Genomic DNA, 20,412 nt, shown 5'->3' on the forward strand with positions numbered 1-20,412 from the left:
ACAATCTTTTTGTGGAAGATTGCAAGTTTCCTAATTATTCATCTCTGCCCAGTAATACTGGTTTTAAAGTGTGTGGAACTATTGTGCCTTCAAGAGAGCATTCTTCTAGTGGAACTAAGTTTCTTGGTGAAGAACCATTTTATTATCTACTAATCAGCTTTTGGACTTGTTTTTCTCCTTCATTCTGTTACTTACCAGCATCCTTTAGAGAATGCATGCTGAAACCTTTGGGTCAAAGCTCTGTTCCTCTTTGTTGTTGGATAAGTCCTATAGATTCTCTCTGAATTACTCAAATTTAGAGTGTAATACAGTGTAGAACCAGAATCTATTTCTTAACTGAGGTAACCTGAGCTTTTGAGGGCACACTCCTGCAGAAGGCCTGGGGCTCTGCAGCCCCAGTCTAGCACAGTGGAAGTGATTGGGAGTTTTATAACTGAATTTGGGGGTTTCAAGATGAAGCCTTAATTGCAGTTACCTTACTGGGAGCATGGGGTTTAAAAGAATCGCTCATACCTCTTGAGAAGAAATGTTTTACAACTTCTTCAGGTTGTGCAAACCATAATTTTCCCCTTTTCCTCTTTCCCTGATGAATCACCAAACCTTTTCCTGACAGTGGAAAGAGCTGAAAAGATATTTCTCAGATTGTAAGGAGGTGAAGGACTATGCCTATGGTATTTTCTGTGCAGTGTGTCAAAGGCAGAGAGAGGTGGCTGATTATCTGATTGTCAGCATGTTCTTCACCTCTGCTGTTCAATTTTACTGACCTTATCCTTGTCATTTTATATTTTATTCTTGTTATTGCCAGCACAGACAGAGTCTAATAAGCAAGTTGTAACATGCTAAACCATTCCACAGGGCCTCTTCTGTCCCTATCCTGTAGCTGAATCCTGACAGTGGATTTAGCCAACATGCAGCTTCTAAGGCTGTGATGGAGGCTGTAGTCTTTTGACATGAAATACTAGAAAATACATATCACTGGGTAATGTCTGTTTCCTTGAGAGAAATGTCAGTGCAGCTCTGGGATGGGTCTGCATGACATGACAGAATTAGGAGAACATAGTCTCAAATCTAAGTTAAGGCAGTGTTATGAATAATATAAAAATTTGGCTTTTTGGTATCAACCTGAAGAAACTGAGATGAGACAGGCTGAAAGAATGAAGGATCAGGGTGTCCCACTAAGCCTGAGGAGGCTGATTGAGCTTTCATCTTCAGGCACTCTAAGGGTATGTTGGCCAAGGTAATTCCAGGTAATCCACTACAAACTGAGCAGCAGCAGCCAGCCAAAACTACTCATCATCTGTCAGCTGCTTTTGATTTTCTCAGATCTCTTAAGACACCTGTCTGCAGCTGTACAGAATGCCAGGAAGTTCAACTTGTAGGATGCAAAGAGCATATTCTAGCATGCATCCTTTCTTGTCCTGCTTTAGGCAGTTGTTGTAGGAGTGTTTGCCATCATCTTTGACATGAGATCTCTTCTCCTACAGGCATGATTATCTTTCAAAAGAGTAACAAAATAAGTCACCAAGCAGTGTAATTTCGGTGACGAACAGACTTGCTTGTTCTCAGGCCTCTGAAAAAAGAGAACAGTTCCCTTTTGTGATAATTTGATTATTTTATTTTTCTGACCTTTTTTTGTGTGATATCTTGAGCTTTGATTGTGAATATCTGCTGTAGGAAACTGGGATGAAATCTGATAATTGGTTTGGGGCTGCATTTGAAAGAAAAGAAAATATTTCCTGTGTCAAAGTAAATTTTTCAGAAACCACCCCAGTGCTCTAGATTTTTTGGATTAATGCACAGAAATTGGAACTTCTGCTGTAGGTACTGGCTGGCTGTTGGGAAGAAAGCAATATAGCATCAGAGATCTGAATCTCTTCTCCCTTTGCTATAGTGCAGATGTTTGCTCCTCTGATTTCTTTTGGGCAAGCAGTTCTTTCATTTGGATCTTGCCTGAGTACAGGACAGTTGATAAAAAACAGCTTGTCCACAGTCTTCACACAGTATAAACTTAATAGCATATGCAAGGCATTACTTATGGGTCCTTCCTCTTTTTCCTGTACTGTCTGAAACAGAAAGGAGTTAACATTCAAGGAGTTGTGATTACTTCTCCTATGATTTGTATGCATGGATTTTGGCAGGGTGGCAAACCCCCTTTTTTGATACAGTTTTGGCTTAATTTCCTTACTGCTGGCTCATCACCGATGAGCCAAATGATTAATGTGTTATTTAATGTCCTTGTGTCTTTTTGTTCTTAAAAGTCCTTGCAACAATGTACAAACCCCCAGTAACAATAGCTGATTTTGCAAACCATGGCTAGAATTTGTTCCAAGGGTTTTTTCCAGGGTAACACTGAGATCTTTCTATGTAGTTTATACTCTTCAACACATACTGTGAGCAGATTAATGTGTTTTCTCAGTGTGTAATATTCTTTTTTATAAGAAATGACTTCTGTTTGATAAGGGGAATTTAATCTGTTGGCCACAGCACCAGATCAAAGACAAACCAGGTCTACTCATCTGCAGGTGGTAGATACTTTCAAGGCAGAGGTTTGCTATGAGAATTTCAGCTGGCTTTGAGTTGAGGAAACTTGGAAAAGCAGGGAGTCAAACAGATGTGGGAAAACTTGTTTTGGATGTGCCAAGGGTCCTGCTCATGTCCAGTTAAAGGCTGCCACCTCCCACCCCTGACTCTGTGGCTGAATGGTCACTGGTGTCTCAATGATGCTTTGGGTGGTCTTGCAGTGTGGAGACCTGCAGCCAGAAGAAAGTTGGCAAATAACTCCAGTTTCCCCAAGGCCTTGATTTTTTTCTTTCTTTCTGTTTCCAGGTGCCAGTCAGCCAGTCCGCCGCCCCTGCTGTCCCCTCAAAGGAGCCCAGCCTACCCCCTCAGTGACAGTGAGGACTCCTCCCGCTCTGCTGGGCTCTCCAGAGTCTCCAGCTCCAGGCTGTGCCTCAAGGACTGGAACAGCCGCGCGTCTGCGCTGCGCAGCGCCTCCACCAGCCCCTTGGACACCGACTCGCCGAGCCGCCCCCTCAAAGCCGTCAGCGTGGGCGCTCTGGATAAAAGGCTCTCCGTGTTCAAGGCTGATCCAAAGGAGAGTCCAACTGAGGGCCAAGATGGGGAAGCAGTAGGGAGCCATCCGCTCACCCGGAGCACTCTGTCCTTGAGCACTGCCACCAAACTGAGGACCCTCTCTACCAGCAGGGTGTGCGTGCGCTCGCAGACGCTGGACATCAGGCAGAAGATCACAGAATGGGAGTGCCGCCGGGAGCTGTCCCCCAGGGCCAGCGTGTGCATGGACAAGAGGGATGCTGGGGAGAGGTCGGGCAGTGAGAGCTGCCCCAGCGTGCTGACCTCTCCCTGCAGCGACAAGACATTTGATTTCAAAGGGTTCAGAAGAATGAGCCGAACATTTTCCGAGTGCTCTTACCCAGAAACTGAGGAGGAGGAACTGCTGGACAGGGATTCCTGCCATCGGTTTGAAAAGAGACTGGGCAGGAGCGAACCTCCTTCTGCCACTTTCCTTAAGAGCCATGTGAGGAAAGAGTCCTCTGCTGTGCTCAACAGAATCCAGAAGATCGAGCAGGCACTGAAGGAGCAGTCAGGCAGAGGCCTCCCCCAGTTACCGAGTAGCTGCTACAGTGTTGACAAAGGGAGGAAAAAGTCTGTGACTCTGGCTGCTGTGGAGGGACTGAGCGAAACCCCGAGCGATAGCAAAGGTGGGGGTGTTACTTTGGGGAGTGAACCAGAAAGCCCTCCTGAGGCTGAGAAAAGCAGTAAAACAAAACAGGGCGTTGCTGCGAGCTCAGCGGGCTCCAGAGCGCTCCTGGACAGCGCGCCCAACAGCGCCGTGAATCCCGTCCCCAAGCCCAAACGCACCTTTGAGTACGAGGCTGACAAGTCCCACAAGAGCAAACCAAGCAATGGCCTACCTCCATCTCCCACAGCTGCTGCTCCTCCTCCCCTCCCGTCCACGCCCGCGCCCCCCGTGACCAGAAGGCAGAAGAAGGAGTCGCGCTTTCACCGAAAATCCCAGAACAGGTAAAAGCCAAGGAAATGTGTTGTATTTGCAAGGAATGCCTCAACAAAGGCAGGAATGATGCATCTGACTCCATGCTCTCAGAAGGCTAATTTATTACTTTATAATACTATATTATATTAAAGAATACTATACTAAACTAACTAAAGAATACAGAAAGGATACTTACTGAATGCCAAAAAGATAGTAATGAAAACTCGTGACTCTTCCCAGAGTCTCGACACAGCTTGGCCCTGATTGCCAATGAGTCAAAATAACTCACACCAGAATCCAATGAAACAATCACCTGTGGGTAAACAACCTCCAAACACATTCCACATAAACAAAACAGAGGAGAAGCAAATGAGATAAGCATTGTTTTCTTTTTTCTCTGAGGCTTCTCAGCTTCCCAGGAGAAAAATCCTGGGCAAAGGGATTTTTTCAGAGAACGTGAATGCCACAGAAATGTGCTCGGTTCTCCAAATGGATAAATAAGTGGGCTATATTTTTGCAGTAGCAATATTCTAAATTCTAATATTCTCCCTCTAATGCAGTGCTTTTGATGTAAGAATGTCTAGGGATTACATGCAAGACAAGTGTTTTTTTTCTGTGCTGGTCTGCACTGATGGAATGCACTGGTATAATACCTTTGAATGCCTTCACTTTTGGAGTTCTAAAATCTGCATCCCTCAATCCCCCAAAAAGCTCTAGGTTAGCTGTGCTAAAGGTTATCTAATTAATTCTGGCACAAATGCCCTTATTTGTGATTTTTAATGGACCATAATTTCATTATTGTCTGGTATGAGACCGTAGCTGCTCCCACACAGCTTTTTCTTCCTGTAAAATGTACCTGCCAAGGTTTTCTATTTCCAAAGTTCATTACTATAGCAGTTGTGTCATTTTTTATGCAATGTAGGTGATTTTATTTAATTCAGTCCTTAGGAATATTATATAGAGAATTAATGCTGAGAGAACTGTTTTATCACAGAAAGTCCTCTATGTCTTCCTGAGTTAATGATGGGGAGAGTGTATGGCTGCATCTCCCCAGCAAATTGTGGAGCTTGGCTTGTTTTAATCACGTGATTCCTCTTGAGTTTTAGACATGGTAAAACTCATTCTGCTCATTGCTTGGAAAATTGTAGGCACAGTTGTTGCTGAGCATTCAAATTGCAGCATTTTTAATGAGTTCACCTGCCTGTGCATGATCCACAGTTTTTTAGCACAACCTAGGACAAGAAGAGAAGAGGAGCTTTCAGCTTCTGTCCTTTTCTCTCAGGAGACACCTGCTCCTGAAAGATCAAACAGTTCTGCTGAGGCAGGTTGTTTCTTCCAGAAAGGCATGGGGGGATGTGGAAAGTCAAGCTCTGATCAGCAGTGCTTATCTTTTAGTCCTGGTAATAATCTCCGAGAAAGTAAATCTAGTTGTTAAGGAACATTTGTGAAGTAAAGCTGCCCTCAGTTTCTTCAGCACAGCATTTGCAACATGCAAAAGACAAACAAGAATTTTTAAATGTTCTGGTGTAAATGATAGCCTTTATTATCAGAAAATGATCAAGTCATCTAACAACCACAGTCTGTTATCACAGTGAGTTTTTGAGATGAAGTTTTGAAGCTCCTTTCCACAAGAGGTATAATTCTGCTTGCACCTCCTTTTCTGCAGATTCAGTCTCTTGTCAGAGCAGAGTTAGACAACAGCACAGTTCAGCCAAGGAGCTTCAAGCCTGGGTTAGGGCTAGGGGAAACAAGCCTCTTAAAAAAACATTATTTATCAATTTAAGTTATAGAATATAAATTGTAGGATTAACAGGATTGTCATGCGTATATGATAATTCTTGCAAATCGGTTTGACATTTTACTGGGTAGGTATCCATTCATTTGTAACAGCTTTACTCACTGTACTGTAATGATTTCTCTGGACACATCTCTTGTTAATCATGATCTAAATAAGTTCAAATCAACCTCCCAAAAATCTCAGGTTCGCTGGCTGACTTCAATTCAATGCTGAGTGGAAATCCTTTATAAAAAAATTAATTTTATTGTTTTTGCTACTGTTCTTCCTTCAGTTACAGAAAGATTTACAAGATTTACAAAGCCCTAAAGACCATACAAGTAATTTAAGAATGACAGTATTTGGTTGATAGTAATTACTGAAATCTCAGTACCTAAGCTGTTCTCATTTTGAGAGCAGACATAACTCATTGTGCCTGCAGCTTGTAGCTGTGTGTTTCAGACTGAACATACACATGGTTTGCACTCCCTGCAATGTCATGAGAATGGACTGAGGGTATTTATTTTCCAAATACTTGGGTTGAAAGCACTGCTTTTATTTTTGGTGGCTAATTCAACACTCTAATTATAGGGGGGGAAGTCTTTCATGTTTGCCTCCTAGCAGAAAGCCAGGCTGGATCTGGAGAACCTGGTGCCAAGAGTAGCTTTAACATTTCAGAGTGGTGTGAGCTGGGTGTTCCCCCACAGCTGGAAATCCTCTGGCACACACACAGTGCAGCAGAGGAGTGTCACAGGATAGACTTGGGACACATGGACCACAGCAGAGTGCTGGTCCACAAAGCCATTCCTGTCATCCTACACAGTGTCACCACATCAGAGGGGTGCCTTGAAATCTATAGGAGCTGGGTATTAAGCTACTTTAGAAAGTCTCATTTCACACACAGCTGTGCCTTCAGTGTGTCAGCATCCTTTGTACTGTATGTAGCTGTGGAGGAGCAGGTGTCTGCATCTGACTTGCTTAGATTGTTTCTGCCACAATCTTAATGTGAATAACTTGGATCTGGCTGTTCTGAAGATTAGGGAAAGGAGAGAGAGCAGGCTCTGAAGCCTGATCCCAGCTGTAAGCCTGTTCCAGCAGGCAAACAGGAAATGCTCTTAAATGCAGTGTTCTGTGTTACCTGTAGGGATGCTCAAGCCAATTCACAGGCCAAAGTGTCTCATGAGGCTCTGTCACTGCCACATGGACATGCTGTAACATATGCTGCACTCCAGCTGGGAAGAAGAAAAACAAGGGGGGGTTGATGGCAGGACGATTTATTGTTAATCTAGGCTGGGGCTCAGGGAGTGGAGTATGGGCACCAGCACAGTCCACACAAGCCTTGTAGCACCATGGGATTATTTATGCTCTGGCCTGAGCCTGTTTTTCTCACTGCTTCATCCTCAGCAGTAAATCCATCCCATGAATGCCAGCCCTGTGCTGCTGCCACTGCAAATCATGGGCCTCCCACCTGGAGTGTAGTTACTGCCCCAGAGAACAAGGGCTGGGTGAGCTGAGAGTGGGAAGGCCTTGGGAGAAAAGCCCAAGAACTCTCAGGAACTGCTCAGCAGCACTGGGGCAGGGGTGGGTGGGAGACAAATTGTGTGGGTTCATCTGACCCAGCGGGTCCTCACCTTCCTGCCAGAAAAGCCAAACCTTCAGCCCCTGAGCCATCAGCCCAAGCTGCTCACACACCCCAGAGAGCACCAATTTCCTCAGGGCTTTCTCCTTTGCTGCCCATGGTTGGCATGGGGCATGCAAGGGATGTGGATGACTGGCATATGGGTCTCCCTTTGGCATTTGTGCTCTGAGCTCTGCACAGGAACACATCCAAAGGTTCAACACATGGGAGTGGTGTCAGACTAAGGGCTACATCTCCCAGAGCAACCAGTGCAGGAATGCTTTTCAGAGACTGTGTCTTTCTTTGGAACAGAGGGCCACGTGTTTCTGGGGCCTCTGGAAAGAGCAAAGTAATTTCTAATCTGAGGACTGTGCTGCTAACTTATTCTGTAAACTTGGAAAAATAGAACATGTTTTCTTGATCGTTTCTTCCTGTCTGCATAATGGAGATAACAAAACTTCCAACTTAATTAAGTTGTCATAGATGGCTCTACTAGAGACTGCTGTGAGCACAGGACTTAGTGTCTGCTAAAAGCTAGCTCTTAAAGCATGATGTGAGATTTTTTTAAAATTATGGTTAGTTTTATTTATATTTCTTAACATGCAAATAATCATCTAAATGTTTGAATACATTTTCATTCTTGTTACTAATTATTATTGTTTTAAACTTTAGAAAATCCTTTGAGTTTGAGGATGCCTCAAGCCTGCACTCCCTGTACCCTCCCTCTCCAACTGAAAATGGAACCGAGAGCCAGCATAAATTTGGATCCAAGAGCACTTTAGAAGAAAATGCCTATGAAGACATTGTAGGTAAGAAGCTGCTGCAGCACATGGGCTCACAGCAGGATGCTGAGTGGCTGTGGGCAGGCCACAGTACCGCTGAACACATGCCCTGTGTGGGAACGCTCAGTGCTGTCAGTAGAGAGAGATTAAATGGAGGCTAAATGGGTTTGATCCCTCAGTGCAAATGTAGCTCTCGGGCTGCCTGCAGGAAGTCTTGATTCTTTCAGTCTTCACTGGGTAGGATTGGAAACAGACTGTTTGGTCAGCTTTATGCCAATGCTTTTCAAGAACCAAATCATTCTTTTTATCAAGGCCTTGGCTTGAACCCTTGAGTGGTGTAAAAATGTAAAGAACAGGACTCAAGACAATGTTTACAGAACTATCCAACAGCAAGATTAACCTCAGAGGCCTTGTGTGGTCAGCTGAGCTTCTCAGGACTCCGGTGTGTTCTGCCCCCAAAGCAGTTGTTTGCAGCACAATTCCTGGTCTCCTCCAAGTCCCAGTTCCTGGTTAAAGAGGAATTAATTTCCTTTAGCTATACACCATCAGGCATGCACAACAAAAAACACTGTTTTCATTAAGCTTCATAAGAAAAACATGTTTCTTTTGGTCTTAGAAGGAAATGTATGGCCTATGCATACATTCTTTTAACATCTAAAAAAAGTTGTTATAATTACTGAAAATTGGGCAGCCCTTCAGAGCACAGATTTTCCACACAAGTGATGAATATCTGCATTGTTTTTAACTCTTTCAGTGTTAGATTATTACAACAGATACAAAGGGGACTTCATTTTACTTTGGACAATGAATCTTTACATAATGAAAGCTGGAGGGCTACCAAGACAGTCTGGGACCCTAGAGCACACATCCTCTGAAGAGACACTGACAAGCTGGGCCTATTTAGTCTGGTAAAAAGGCACTCTAATTGTGCTTACAAATGTTTGGGAGGCAAACAAAGACAATAGAACAAAACTATTCTTGGCCCTATCAGTTGATATAGCAAAGAACAGTGGCCACAAATTGGAGCCTGGAACTCTTTGTCAGGCCCAAATTCTGCCTCTGGCTTGTCAGCCTCAGTGAAAACAGGAATTTACTCTTTCCATTTACTTCCTCTGTGCCATTTAAGAAAATGCTTTCAGAACTGAAGCTTTCAGCTCCTGCTCAGTGTCTGTTAGTTAAAATGAAAACTTTGTAGATACTGAATAGTCTTTTTCTGTATGGGGCATACTTACATGATCATCATTCCTTTCTATGACTGACCACCATGCTACTCACACTTGAAAATGTATTGTGTGTTAGTTACAGTGCTCATCTTTGCTCAGGACTTGTCAATGTGGCACCAGATTTTAGGTGGTAATGATTCTTTTCCTTGTCTGGTTTGTTAAATATCAAAATAAAATGTGCAGGACTGGTAAGAAGCTTTCTTCAAATGAGAAGAAACCTTGGGTTCAGTAAAACGAAATCATAATGGGCTTTTCCAACTCACAGGTACTATAAACCAGCTCCTTCAAGACTATAATTTGGGCATTTTGGCAGGGCAGTGGGAAGAGAATGCAAAATTTCAGATCTGTGGACAAACACAGAACTTCATTGTTTTGTACTGCTTTTTAACAACCTCTTTCCAAGCGCTTCATTCAATACAGCAGTGCAGGGGGAATGCCAAATCAGTGTAATTCTTATAAACTGTCCGGCATGATTCAAGACAAGCCAAAGTGGTTTGATCTCCAGCTTTAAAGAAACGATTGTAGCTTTGTGTATCACATCTGCATAATTTATACCAGTGGTGCTAGACCCCAGTTTCCAAGTAGCACTTTTGTGCTCATGCAAACCAGGTGTCTGCAAGAGGGAGTTTGTTTTACAGATCTACATCTGCTTCAAAGCTATAAAGGGCTCTGTCCCTGTGCTTGAGCTTTCTTTGCAAACAGTTCCCCTAGAGGTGCTGGTGGGTCTTTTTTTCCTGTACCTTATTGAATCTCTTGCCTCCCTAGAACTCGTAGGCAGTTAAACATTGTTGCTGTAGTAATAAACTTAATTAAGTGTGTCATGTCCCCCCCATCCCTTAGAATTAATATTTGCAATGTAAGGAAATGTTAAAATACAAGAGAAGAAAGCTGTGAATCTTGAGCAGTTCTAAGCAGTCTAGTGTGAGACAGAAACATAAAAAATTGGGTTGGGAGGGACTGTGGAGTCAGCTAGTTCAAACTCTGCTCAAAGCAGGGTTAATTTCCACTTGAGATGAGGTTGCTTAGGGCTTCATCTGATTGAGTTTTCTAAATACCACGGGAGGATGGCTTCACTGCCTCCCTGTGCAGCCTTCTCCATTGCTTAGCCTCCATTGTGAAGAATGTTTTCTTGATGGCACAGTGAACAAATTCTTCTTTCCATCCAGTGTGAATTCTCTTTGTTGGTATTTGTGACTGTCGTCCTCCATCCTTTCACCTCCAGGAAGTGCCTGGTGCTGCCTTTTCCATTTGCCTTTCTGGGCAGTGGCAGGCAGCAGCTGGGTTATCCCCCAGCCTTTCCCAGGCTAAACAGCTTCTGGGCATGCAAGTGCTAGGTCTGCAGTCATTGGTTTTTGTGAGGCCATGCCCCACATGGCCTCTTCTTGTGGGGCATATGCACACTAAAGCTTTGTCTTCCTCCTGGTGCCTTTGCATTGCTTCTTCTTTAATAAGCAGGGCAGCAATGAACTGCTGTGTGTATTTTATCTTATTTTGAGAGCTCACTTTAAAAAAATAGTAAGTTTTAAGGTATATTGAAGTTGAAAAGGATTGTGCTTTGAAAGCCAGTGGCATAATGAACCAGACACTTTGTTCAATTTTGTAATATTTCTGTAGACTTTAAGAGATGAAATACCTGCATGGTAAGTTCAGGACGGGTTTTGTATTGGAACATAATGATCCATTCTGCATCAATCAAGCAGGCATTGTATAAAGGGGTGCACATTCCTAATATAAGTCAGAGCTGTACTCCATGTGCAAGGAACCATGTGGACTTCATTCATCTTCTGTACTAGCACTCCCAGAAATGTGGCAGTCATAGTAAACTTAACATTGTTTTGCTTCTTGTGGTTTTGAATGAGCCTTTAATCAGACCAAAATTGATGTGGCTTTCTGAATCCGGTTGGGGAAACCACGCTTGGCTTTGTGTGAATTCAAAAAACTATCATAGTATTAAGAGATGGCTGAGATTGTTGCTTCTGCTGTGTTTGTGCACAACAGTATTTCCTGTCATATGGACCATAAGGTTCCAGTTTTCCAGTCTGCTCCCCTAACTGCAGCTGAGCTGTTGGAATATTATTATTTAAGGTCCTGTGTCTCTGAAACATTGTTGACCTGACATCTAGGACAAAGCACTCGTTATCATAATCAAAAAAAGTTGAATAAATAACGTGAAGGTCAAGGGCATAGTATTAAGTTTGAATTGAGGAAAATCTAGTAAAACTAGGTGAAAGAAATAGTGCTGCATTTAGAAATTAAATGTAGTGGAGGAAGCCTCTGACAAGACAAGGCTTCTTACCCTGTAACTCCCCAGAGTGCTGTACACAGCAGAACAGGTGGAGATTTCCTCTGAGAGGACACTGCAGATGTGCAGGAAACCCATTGCTCAACTGGGCTCTGTGTGTTGCCTCTTAGGCTGAGAATGTTTAACAGAACATTGCATGATTCCATGTCTGCTTTGGCAGCTGGAGCTGAAGCAGTCTAGACAGAAAGGCAATGCTTCAAAAACGTTGCAGTGGAATCTCTAAATCCAGGATGAATTTCTAAATGGGATCTTGCTGATGGGTTCCCATTGGGAGTGCCCTGCAATTCACTGTCCCAGGGGCAGCTGGCCCTCTTGGGGAGGGTTTCTTATGCACCCTTCTGCTCCCTGGGCCTGTTCAGTGCCATGTTTAGAAGACTTTGAGTCCTTTCAGTAGCTGGACACTTCTATTGACAGACATTTTTTGCACCTTAAGAGGACAACTTAATCACTGCCTCCTGTAGGGGCATATAATATAACCTTGTTACAGCTGACACCAAAGGTGACTGAGAAGAGCAACAGTGGAGTCATACACAATTGCTTGGCTCTTTTTCTCTGTCAGTTTGAGATAATATTGCTTCAGTTTGGGATAACCAGCTTCTTGTTTACCTCTGCATTAAAACAGGAGAAGTCACTCCCTTTATCCCTGCTGGTAAGGCAACTGATCTCTCCTAAATCAATGAGTTGGTTTGATTTCTTGTGTAAAGTTGACATAGTGCATGTCATGTAACAAGATGGGATGATTTAGCTGTTCTACTGAACTGTCTGCTGTGTGTGAGCAGAGCTGCAGCAATGATGACTGAGGTCAAGCTGGAAAATGTTCCAGCTTGACATTGCTTTCAAATTAGAACATTTTCAAAGTTCTTCCAGTAAATGTGGGAAAAGGTTAGAAAGAGAGCAAGCTGATCTTTCGAGTAAAATCCCATCCTCATACACCACATTATCGCCTGTCACACTTTTGTAGCACATTTTAGTTTGTCATATTATCATCCTGTGACAAATCAGGGAGAAACTGGAATTGCTGGGCTGCTGTGAAGCTGAAGCAAACTTGGAGAGATTGCAACTCTGCCACCAGTGCTGTGCTAGCTGCTTCCCTAAAGACATTTTGGGCTTTAAGTCAGATACCAGCAGATCTCTGGAGCTAGAATTGATGCAAAATGATGGTACAGGCAGTGATCACAGAATAATATATTCCTGTCTTATTCTGCACCCACAGTCTGCCAGTGACAGCCTAAAGAGAATGTGAGATTTTGGAAAGTGTAATAGTGTCAAGTTTAATAATAGACACTGTAGGGTAATGGCAGCCAGAGCACATTAAATCAAACAGTGTTCATATGGGCCTGTCAAAGAGAGGCCAAATACTTCAGCTGATCCTGTTGACAATCAGCCTGCTGCATTGTTGTCTCATGGATTTCAGTTATTTTTAATAATCATCTTGTGTCCTATTTAGAACTCAGCTTTTCTCTGTGGAGTCTATCTCATCACTATAGCATCCACTACAGCTTCTCGTGACAGTCTCTGTCAGCTTTACTGCCTGGCTTTCTAGTCAATGCTGCAATTAGTATAACAGAATAAAAGACCATGAGACTGCTCTCACAAATTCAGAGACTGTGCTGAAGGCAGCAGCAGGGTGACACCCCTGAAGTGCAGGCAGTTCAGGCAAGCTGCTGCTGTACTGTGCTTATCAGTTGCTTATCAGACATTTTCATGCACGTGATTTTGGACTGAGTGGTAAACAGGTGATTTCTAGGGGTGGAATTTCTTGTTCATTTATCAGCCATGTTAATTCTTTTCCCTTGTGCTTCATTATGGTTGCACTCTCAACAGTCCCTGCAGAGACAGCAGGGAGGTGGAAGCATCTGCAATGTTTCTTCTGCTGATTGCAAGGGCTGGAGGAGTTCAGGCAGCACAGGTTGTTGCCTACAGACTCCATGGAGCAGGGCCCAAAAGGCTGATTGCATTTTAGACGTGCCACTGTGCTTGTTGTGGATGCTGTACTGCTTTCCTGAGCTCGTGGCACTGAGTGGATGCACTGACTGACAAGTAACGGTCTGTAACTTGGTGCTGCTCAGCCAGAGCTTTTCCAAGCAGCTGTAAATGCGTGTTAGCTGTAACTTGAGATGGAAATAGTTCCTCTTTGTGCAGATTCCTGGGGTAAATTCCCCAGCGGAGATGCACAGTTGCAGCATCTCTGATATTGAAAAAGCTCATCTATGCACCAAAGAGCTAAGTTTGGACACTTTATGGGAGTGTGGAGATTTACTGGTTTTGATCCATTTGATCTGAACGTGCTCATAACCATCCCAATGGCCCAGTTTTCCTCCAGCACTGGTGGTGTGGATCTGTGCTGGTGTAATTTTATGACTGAAATGAATGAGCAGTGCACTTGCACTTCATTAGTGAGGTGATAACTGTCCTGGCCATGCAACTCTCAATTCAGACACTCAACTTCACACAAGTTTAGGAGCCCTTTTCTTTACTCTATACTTGCTGTTCCATTCTTCCTCTCTTCCTGGCAGTGCAAAAGGCTGGAGCTATAACCAGCACTCTGTGAATCACTTAATTCCTCTGATAATAGCTTCTCCCATCTAGAAAGAAATGATGCATTTCCCTGCTTTCTGCCATTTATAGAGAAGCGTCTGCCTGCTTCTTTTTTTTTCCTCTCAGCCTTACTTTTCACTCCTTTCTCAGCATGAGACAGGCTTGCTGAGTCTGCCTCTGCTTCCCATTTGCCACGTGTGAGAGGCTGAGCAGAGGAACACTGTGTGCTGCCTCAGGACCCAGTGGGGCTGACTCGCACCAGGCGTGAGGAACTGCAGCCCCTGCAGGAAACTCATCCATGCCTAAGCTCAAGGCACTGCATCCCTCAGGACTCTTCTAAATATCCGTGGTTATTTCATCTTTTTTCTGTTGTTGCTTTTCTTTTCTCTCCCTGATGGAACATTCATTACATTGTCTGTGAGACCTTCTGGAGATAAATGTCGTGTAGATAAATGCCCTGTGTTAACTCAGCACTTTGGTACGTAGAATCTGAGAAAACGGGAAACTTGGAAAAAATGCTTATAGAGGTAACTGATCTGGGAGTAGGGATGGTGATTAGAGACAGTATTTGCCAAAGACTTACTGTTTGTGATCATATGCATTCTGGGGGTATGATTCAGCTTCCTTTGAAGTCTGTGATAATCTACTGTTGTCTTGTGTGGCTGTTGGATCAGCCTCATTAAGACAAGCCTGGCCTCTATACCACATAATGTTTCTCCTTTTGGCTTCCAATAGTCATCCATATGGCAGGAACAAGGACGTTTCCCTGCTCTTTCATTGTCAATATGTTTCCCTTTTGCAGCAAATCCAAGCAGTGCAGCTTGCTTGCAAACATTTCTTGCCTGCAACTTGGGACTGGAGAAGTGGTGCTGCTGAGGAGAAAGCTGTGAACCTCTGTGCCAGCCAATTATATGGAAACTTTTCTTCTTTTTGTGCTGCAACACAGCAGGAGGAGCCACCACCACAGGTCTCCCCAAGACCTCACTCCCATGTGGGACGTGCACCTGCTGGTGGCCACCACTTCCAAGGTGTTTCTCCCATGGAAGGGGGGGTCATTGTATGCAGTTAAATGCTGCTTTAAGGCAGTTCAGGGTATTTTTCAGCATTTTTAGGTTACTTGACACCTTTGATTCCTTGTCACTTCTACAGAAACCAGTGTGGCCTGCCTCTTTTTTGCATATCTGGTCTTTTGTGTGTCTCCCAGGGACAGTAGATACTAAGAAAGGGTGGCTGAAAATTGCTGAGGAGATCGTTTATTTGTCTGTCTCTTCTAGTTCACAACTTGAACCAAATACTTAATTTAAAACTTGTGTCAGCAAAACCAGGTGGTTTCTGATGGATCAGACTATTTCATTATCAGAGATTTGGTGTAGAGGGAGATTCTTAAAAAAAAAGTGTTGAGGTGTAATCGATCTCAAGGCATTATTTCAAAGTGAAAAAAACCCCAAATTCTGAAATAATTTGGTTTCTTTTAAGCAAATGAGAGAAAGAATAGACACAGGAATTCTTGAACAGCAAACCAGTAATCTGCAGAAGCTCTCACAGCTTTAGGGGAAAGGGTTAAAATCCCTGTGGTGTCTCCTCTGACCTTCTCATTACACTGAAGAGGAATTTGGCCCAAGCTCTCTTTTGGTAGAGACTCTGACTCGGAAAAAAAGCCTCTGCTCATGGTTCCTTGCTCCTCCCTCTTCTCTCATCCAAGACTTCTCTGGGCTCTTTCTATACTCAATATGTCAGGTCAATGTTATTTATGCTGAGTTTAACTGGGTTCAACCAATTCTGTTTTACATTCTGTTTTGGAAACAGAATCCCTCCAACATTTATAAATGCTTTACATTGTAAAAGGGGTTTTTTCACTGATGGGCTTGTTTCTTCCTGGGAGTTTGGATACTCTGTAGACCAATACAGTAACATTTGTTTTCACAAGGAAGCGCATGTTTGAGCCATGTCTCATGTAGCTGGGTATTTTGAAATCTATTTATCCATTCCAAAATGCTTGCTTGACCTATACTTGACTTGGGCTTACAAGAAATTTTATGACACTACTAGAGCCCAATCAGCTGGAAGTAACAGCATTTTGCAAATTTTACTCTTTATCATTGCTGTGATTACCATTTCTAGAGCTGTAGAGTCTGCAAGTAACAGAATCAGGGCGTAAGATCTATTTTTTCTTCCCACAGGAAGAATCAACCACTTCTATAGTCCTCCATTGCATTACCTTTTTTTAGGAATACATGTTGCTTAATATTTACCCTACTCATTGCATTAATCAAAAGGGCTTTTTTCATGTACCCCACACACCTGAGGGTGTTCTTTCCATGTGGCATAAGCATTGGCTACAAGGATAGTGCAGCCTCTAGAATCAGATTCCCTCTGGATGAAATAATAAGCTGTGATTGCCAAGTCAAACATTCTTCAAGAGCAGCAGTGATTCAGGCTTCTAATTAGAACAAAGCTAAAACATTCGCTCTTGGGCTTATGTTTGACTAGAAATCTTACTATGATGCACTACCAAAGCAAAAGCGTATTTTTATTTGTATTGTGAATATGTGAACTTGCTCAGCAAAACTTCTTGTGTCTGTAATTGATGAACCAAGCAGTCTCAAGCTTCCAGGCTCAACAATCAAGTAGAAAGCACAAACTGCTTTTGTTTTCTTTTGTACAATAAGGAAATTTAGTCTGCCTAGAACAACATAGCTGGTAGTCACACAGACTGTGTTAACCCAGGCCTTGCTCTCCCTGAAAACACCTATGCCCAGCTGTCATCTCCTTCAACACTCTGAATATTCACACTGTGAATATTTTCTGTAACACTGGAATAATGAACCATGCTGCGGCTTTCTGTCCTCAGTTCTCAATTGAATTTCTTATATTAGATAGCTTGTATTGCAATGCACATATAGTACTAAACCCATGGGTTTTTAAGCCGTCTTTAGGTATAAAACCAAAAGTAAGTCGCTTTAAAAGCTTTTAACTTCCTGCTTGTTTCTTGACAATTCAAATCTTGAATTTGAGTAGATCAATATTTTATTGAGATGATTTTCTTTTCAAGATGGTTGGAAAACTGGAATGACTGTGTTTGAAAAACCTGGAGTTCTAGATCAGTTGCTGATTATAACTGTCTGAAAAAATACATGCAAAATGTTCGTGTTATTGATGGCACTCATTCATATTCAAACTACTTTGTTCAGTGAGAGGTCTGCTAAGTTCAGGAGTTTTGAGAACATGGTGGGTATAGGATCTCATTTAAATATGGACTATAAATTTTGGTTCTGGTTTTCAAATGGTAAAATTTAATGGGGTATTCTTTTTAATTTTTCATTTAAGTATTATTTAGTGGTTAATTAGTTAAGCCTCTATATATAACTAGCAGGATGATTTTCCTTCTGGGAGACAGGAATTTGACATAACTTTAAATGAATAGCTGCCTAATTTGAAGACAGGATATATTTTAAAGAACACTGAGGATGCAGGATGGCTGGGACAGAAATTCTCCTTTTGCCTTTTCAATCTTGTCTCTTAGCACTGCTGAGCTGGAGCATTCATTCTTTCTTTGCCATCTCTCAGGAGAAGACAAAAATGAAGGTTGCATCAAATAAGAATTGTCTTATTGTGTGTAAGGGTGGTGTGTTGAGCACAGTTATTTATTGGTCTTCATTTCACCCCCTGTGAGTGGCTGTTAGGGATTTATAAAATCTACGATACACTTTTAAGAAGTTAAGTGCCTTAGCTTTTATACATCAATAAATTTTCCACAGCTGCGGATGCTCAGAAGCACATCTTGTGAAATCTTCACATTTTAGTTAAAAAAAAAAAGGGGGGGGCAGTAAAAAAATCCAAAGAAACTTGTCGAGCTCATAGCCAAGTTCTTCTCCAAATACTTCCAGCTGCAGCTAGAGGGATGAGTCATGCTGAAAGCTGAGGAGCTTTTCTAAAAGCCTTGGTTCACATGATTTTTATTTTTTTTTTCTAATTTTACATTCCTGTCTGTTTTTCTTTCCTTAAAAAAAAAAAAAAAATAAAAAAAAAAACAAACCCAAACGTGCAGGCGAGTCACCCAAGGAAAACCCGTACGAGGATGTGGAGCTGAAAGGCCGTCACGGGGGGCGAAAGTCGCATCAGCTGTCGGAGAACTCGCTTGACTCCCTGCACAGGATGTGGACGCCGCAGAGCAGGAAATACACGGCACCTCCGCAGGTAAAGCCGGGCTGGCTGCGCTCCGAGCCGCTCCCGCACGGCCCCGGGCAGCGGCGCAGCGAGGGCGGCTCTGGAGCCGGGGCAGCCTCCGGCAGCGCCGCTCCGCTCCCGGCCTGCCCCGGCCTCGCTGCGCCCTGCACAGCCCCGACTCTGCTGGTTTGCAGCCGAGTCCGCACCCACGTTAACTCCTGGTGCGGCTGCACCTCTTGGGAAGGGCCTGCGCTGCCGGGCAGGGACAGCAGGGCAGAGGGCAGCTGCTGGCTTTGTCCCTGTGTTGTTACACGAGGCCCCTGCTCACGGAGAGTTGGTAGCGTGAAAAACGCCAATCACTTGTTTTTAATATTTTAAAAGTTTAATAGTAATAAAATGGTCGTAAAAATTAGAGTAATAATAATTTGGACAATTTGAATTAGGACAATATGAGACAATAGAGACAAAGAGTTACGGACAGTCCAGGTATCTTTTCTGGGTAGCAGGAGCCCGAAAAGGGACACCCGTTAACAAAGGATTAACCCTTTAAAGCAACAGCCTGTTGCATATTCATACCCTTCATACATGACGCATAAATTCCATTCAAATACAGGATTCTGTCTGGTCATCGCCAGCTTCGTTCTCTGAATCCTAACAGCGCCTTTGAGGCAGGAAGAAGTTAATTTCTTCCGATAAGAGGGCAATAAATTCTTTTTCCCTGAAAGATTTAGGTGTCCTGTGGCTGCCATCTCCCTGCAAGTCCTTTTTTCACAAAAAAAAGTATACTACATAGCATAGTTTCTATTTTAACATTTTTATAACCTAAAACTATATTTAACATAACACAGTATTTAGAGAATTAATACAGCATTACTTTCTAACACAAAACATATAATATTAATTTTAATGTTTGCGAAAAGCCAATCATAAAATGCATGCATTTTTCACAGTAGTGTGGCACATTTAGTGTAAGAATTCCAGGTAAAAGCCCTGACTAAATACATGAATAATAAAATAGTCAGAAAAACCTGAGTGTCTGCAGTTAACAAGTGTGTATAAATTGTGTTTGTAGCATAAAAAGAAAGATGAGGAACTCTGCGCAGACTTTCAATTTGTGATGAATTTTCCAAAGTAAGCCTGTTTTTTTGTGAACACCATGAAATACCAGGTTGCTTTGTTGTTTATGGGATCACTATGATCATAAGGAAAAATAGAAATCTTAACACATAATTCTGAGATTCAAAGCACCCTTTTAAAGGAACTTCACTGTACACTCAACAGAAAACTCACAGTTGAACAAAAGGTCACAAGAATGTACATTTTTGTCCTGTAAAGAGACCTAGAAAGAAAACTGAATGCATTTTCTTTCACTTGCTTTGTGTGCATGCAAGCATCACAATCCAAAAGAAGCATCACCAGGATTCTTGGTGTGCTCCTAGCACATCCCCTGTAAACCATGAGTGACCTCTGCAAAGCTGCTGCAAAAGGAACAAGTGGAGGGTAGTAATCAGCCAGAGAAAGGAGAAACAGGTACTGCAGTCATGAGGATAATAGGGAACACATCCATAGGAAGATACTGGCCAGTGTTCTCTAAGAGAGGGTTACCAAACAATTTACAGATTTAAGTGCCTTCTGTAAAGTTTTTTAGTAAATAAGAGTTTTCTGGTACCCTTTGCAGCAGGACTGGCTTTGTTCTGGCAGCTTCTTTTTGAAATGCTGCTGGGAGTGCCCTGACAGGAGTCAGTCCTGCCATAATTGCATTGTCATTGTGCTGATATTTAAAATGAAGAGACACTAAGAGTGGGTCAGCTTTGGGCTGGGTAATTCTCCAATGACCAGAAATAGAAAAGTGAATTTCCTGAAGAATGGTAGCTTTGGCAATGGTTTATCACCCAGTTTTTCCATCATAGCAACAAAGCTGGGTTAGCAACATGACTTTTCAGTCATGGATGAAGATAAACAAGATGGAAGAGATCAGAAGGTCAGCAAGCTTCCA

At 42.8% G+C, this 20,412-nt stretch overlaps 1 protein-coding gene across 3 annotated transcripts in view; it reads left to right on the top strand.

The window, feature by feature from the left end:
- Positions 1-20,412, top strand: part of DENND2B (DENN domain containing 2B) — a 151,757-nt gene that overhangs the window by 88,432 nt on the left and 42,913 nt on the right. For all 3 annotated transcript variants that reach the window (XM_059473776.1, XM_059473777.1, XM_059473778.1), the window contains 3 exons: positions 2,827-4,041; positions 8,077-8,213; positions 18,298-18,446. In XM_059473776.1, coding sequence (XP_059329759.1) covers positions 2,827-4,041; positions 8,077-8,213; positions 18,298-18,446 — 1,501 coding nt within the window. The remainder of the gene's footprint in view (positions 1-2,826; positions 4,042-8,076; positions 8,214-18,297; positions 18,447-20,412) is intronic.

The sequence above is a fragment of the Ammospiza nelsoni genome, chromosome 6 (genome assembly GCF_027579445.1).
Source record: "Ammospiza nelsoni isolate bAmmNel1 chromosome 6, bAmmNel1.pri, whole genome shotgun sequence".
In the NCBI taxonomy this organism is placed as follows: Eukaryota; Metazoa; Chordata; class Aves; order Passeriformes; family Passerellidae; genus Ammospiza; species Ammospiza nelsoni.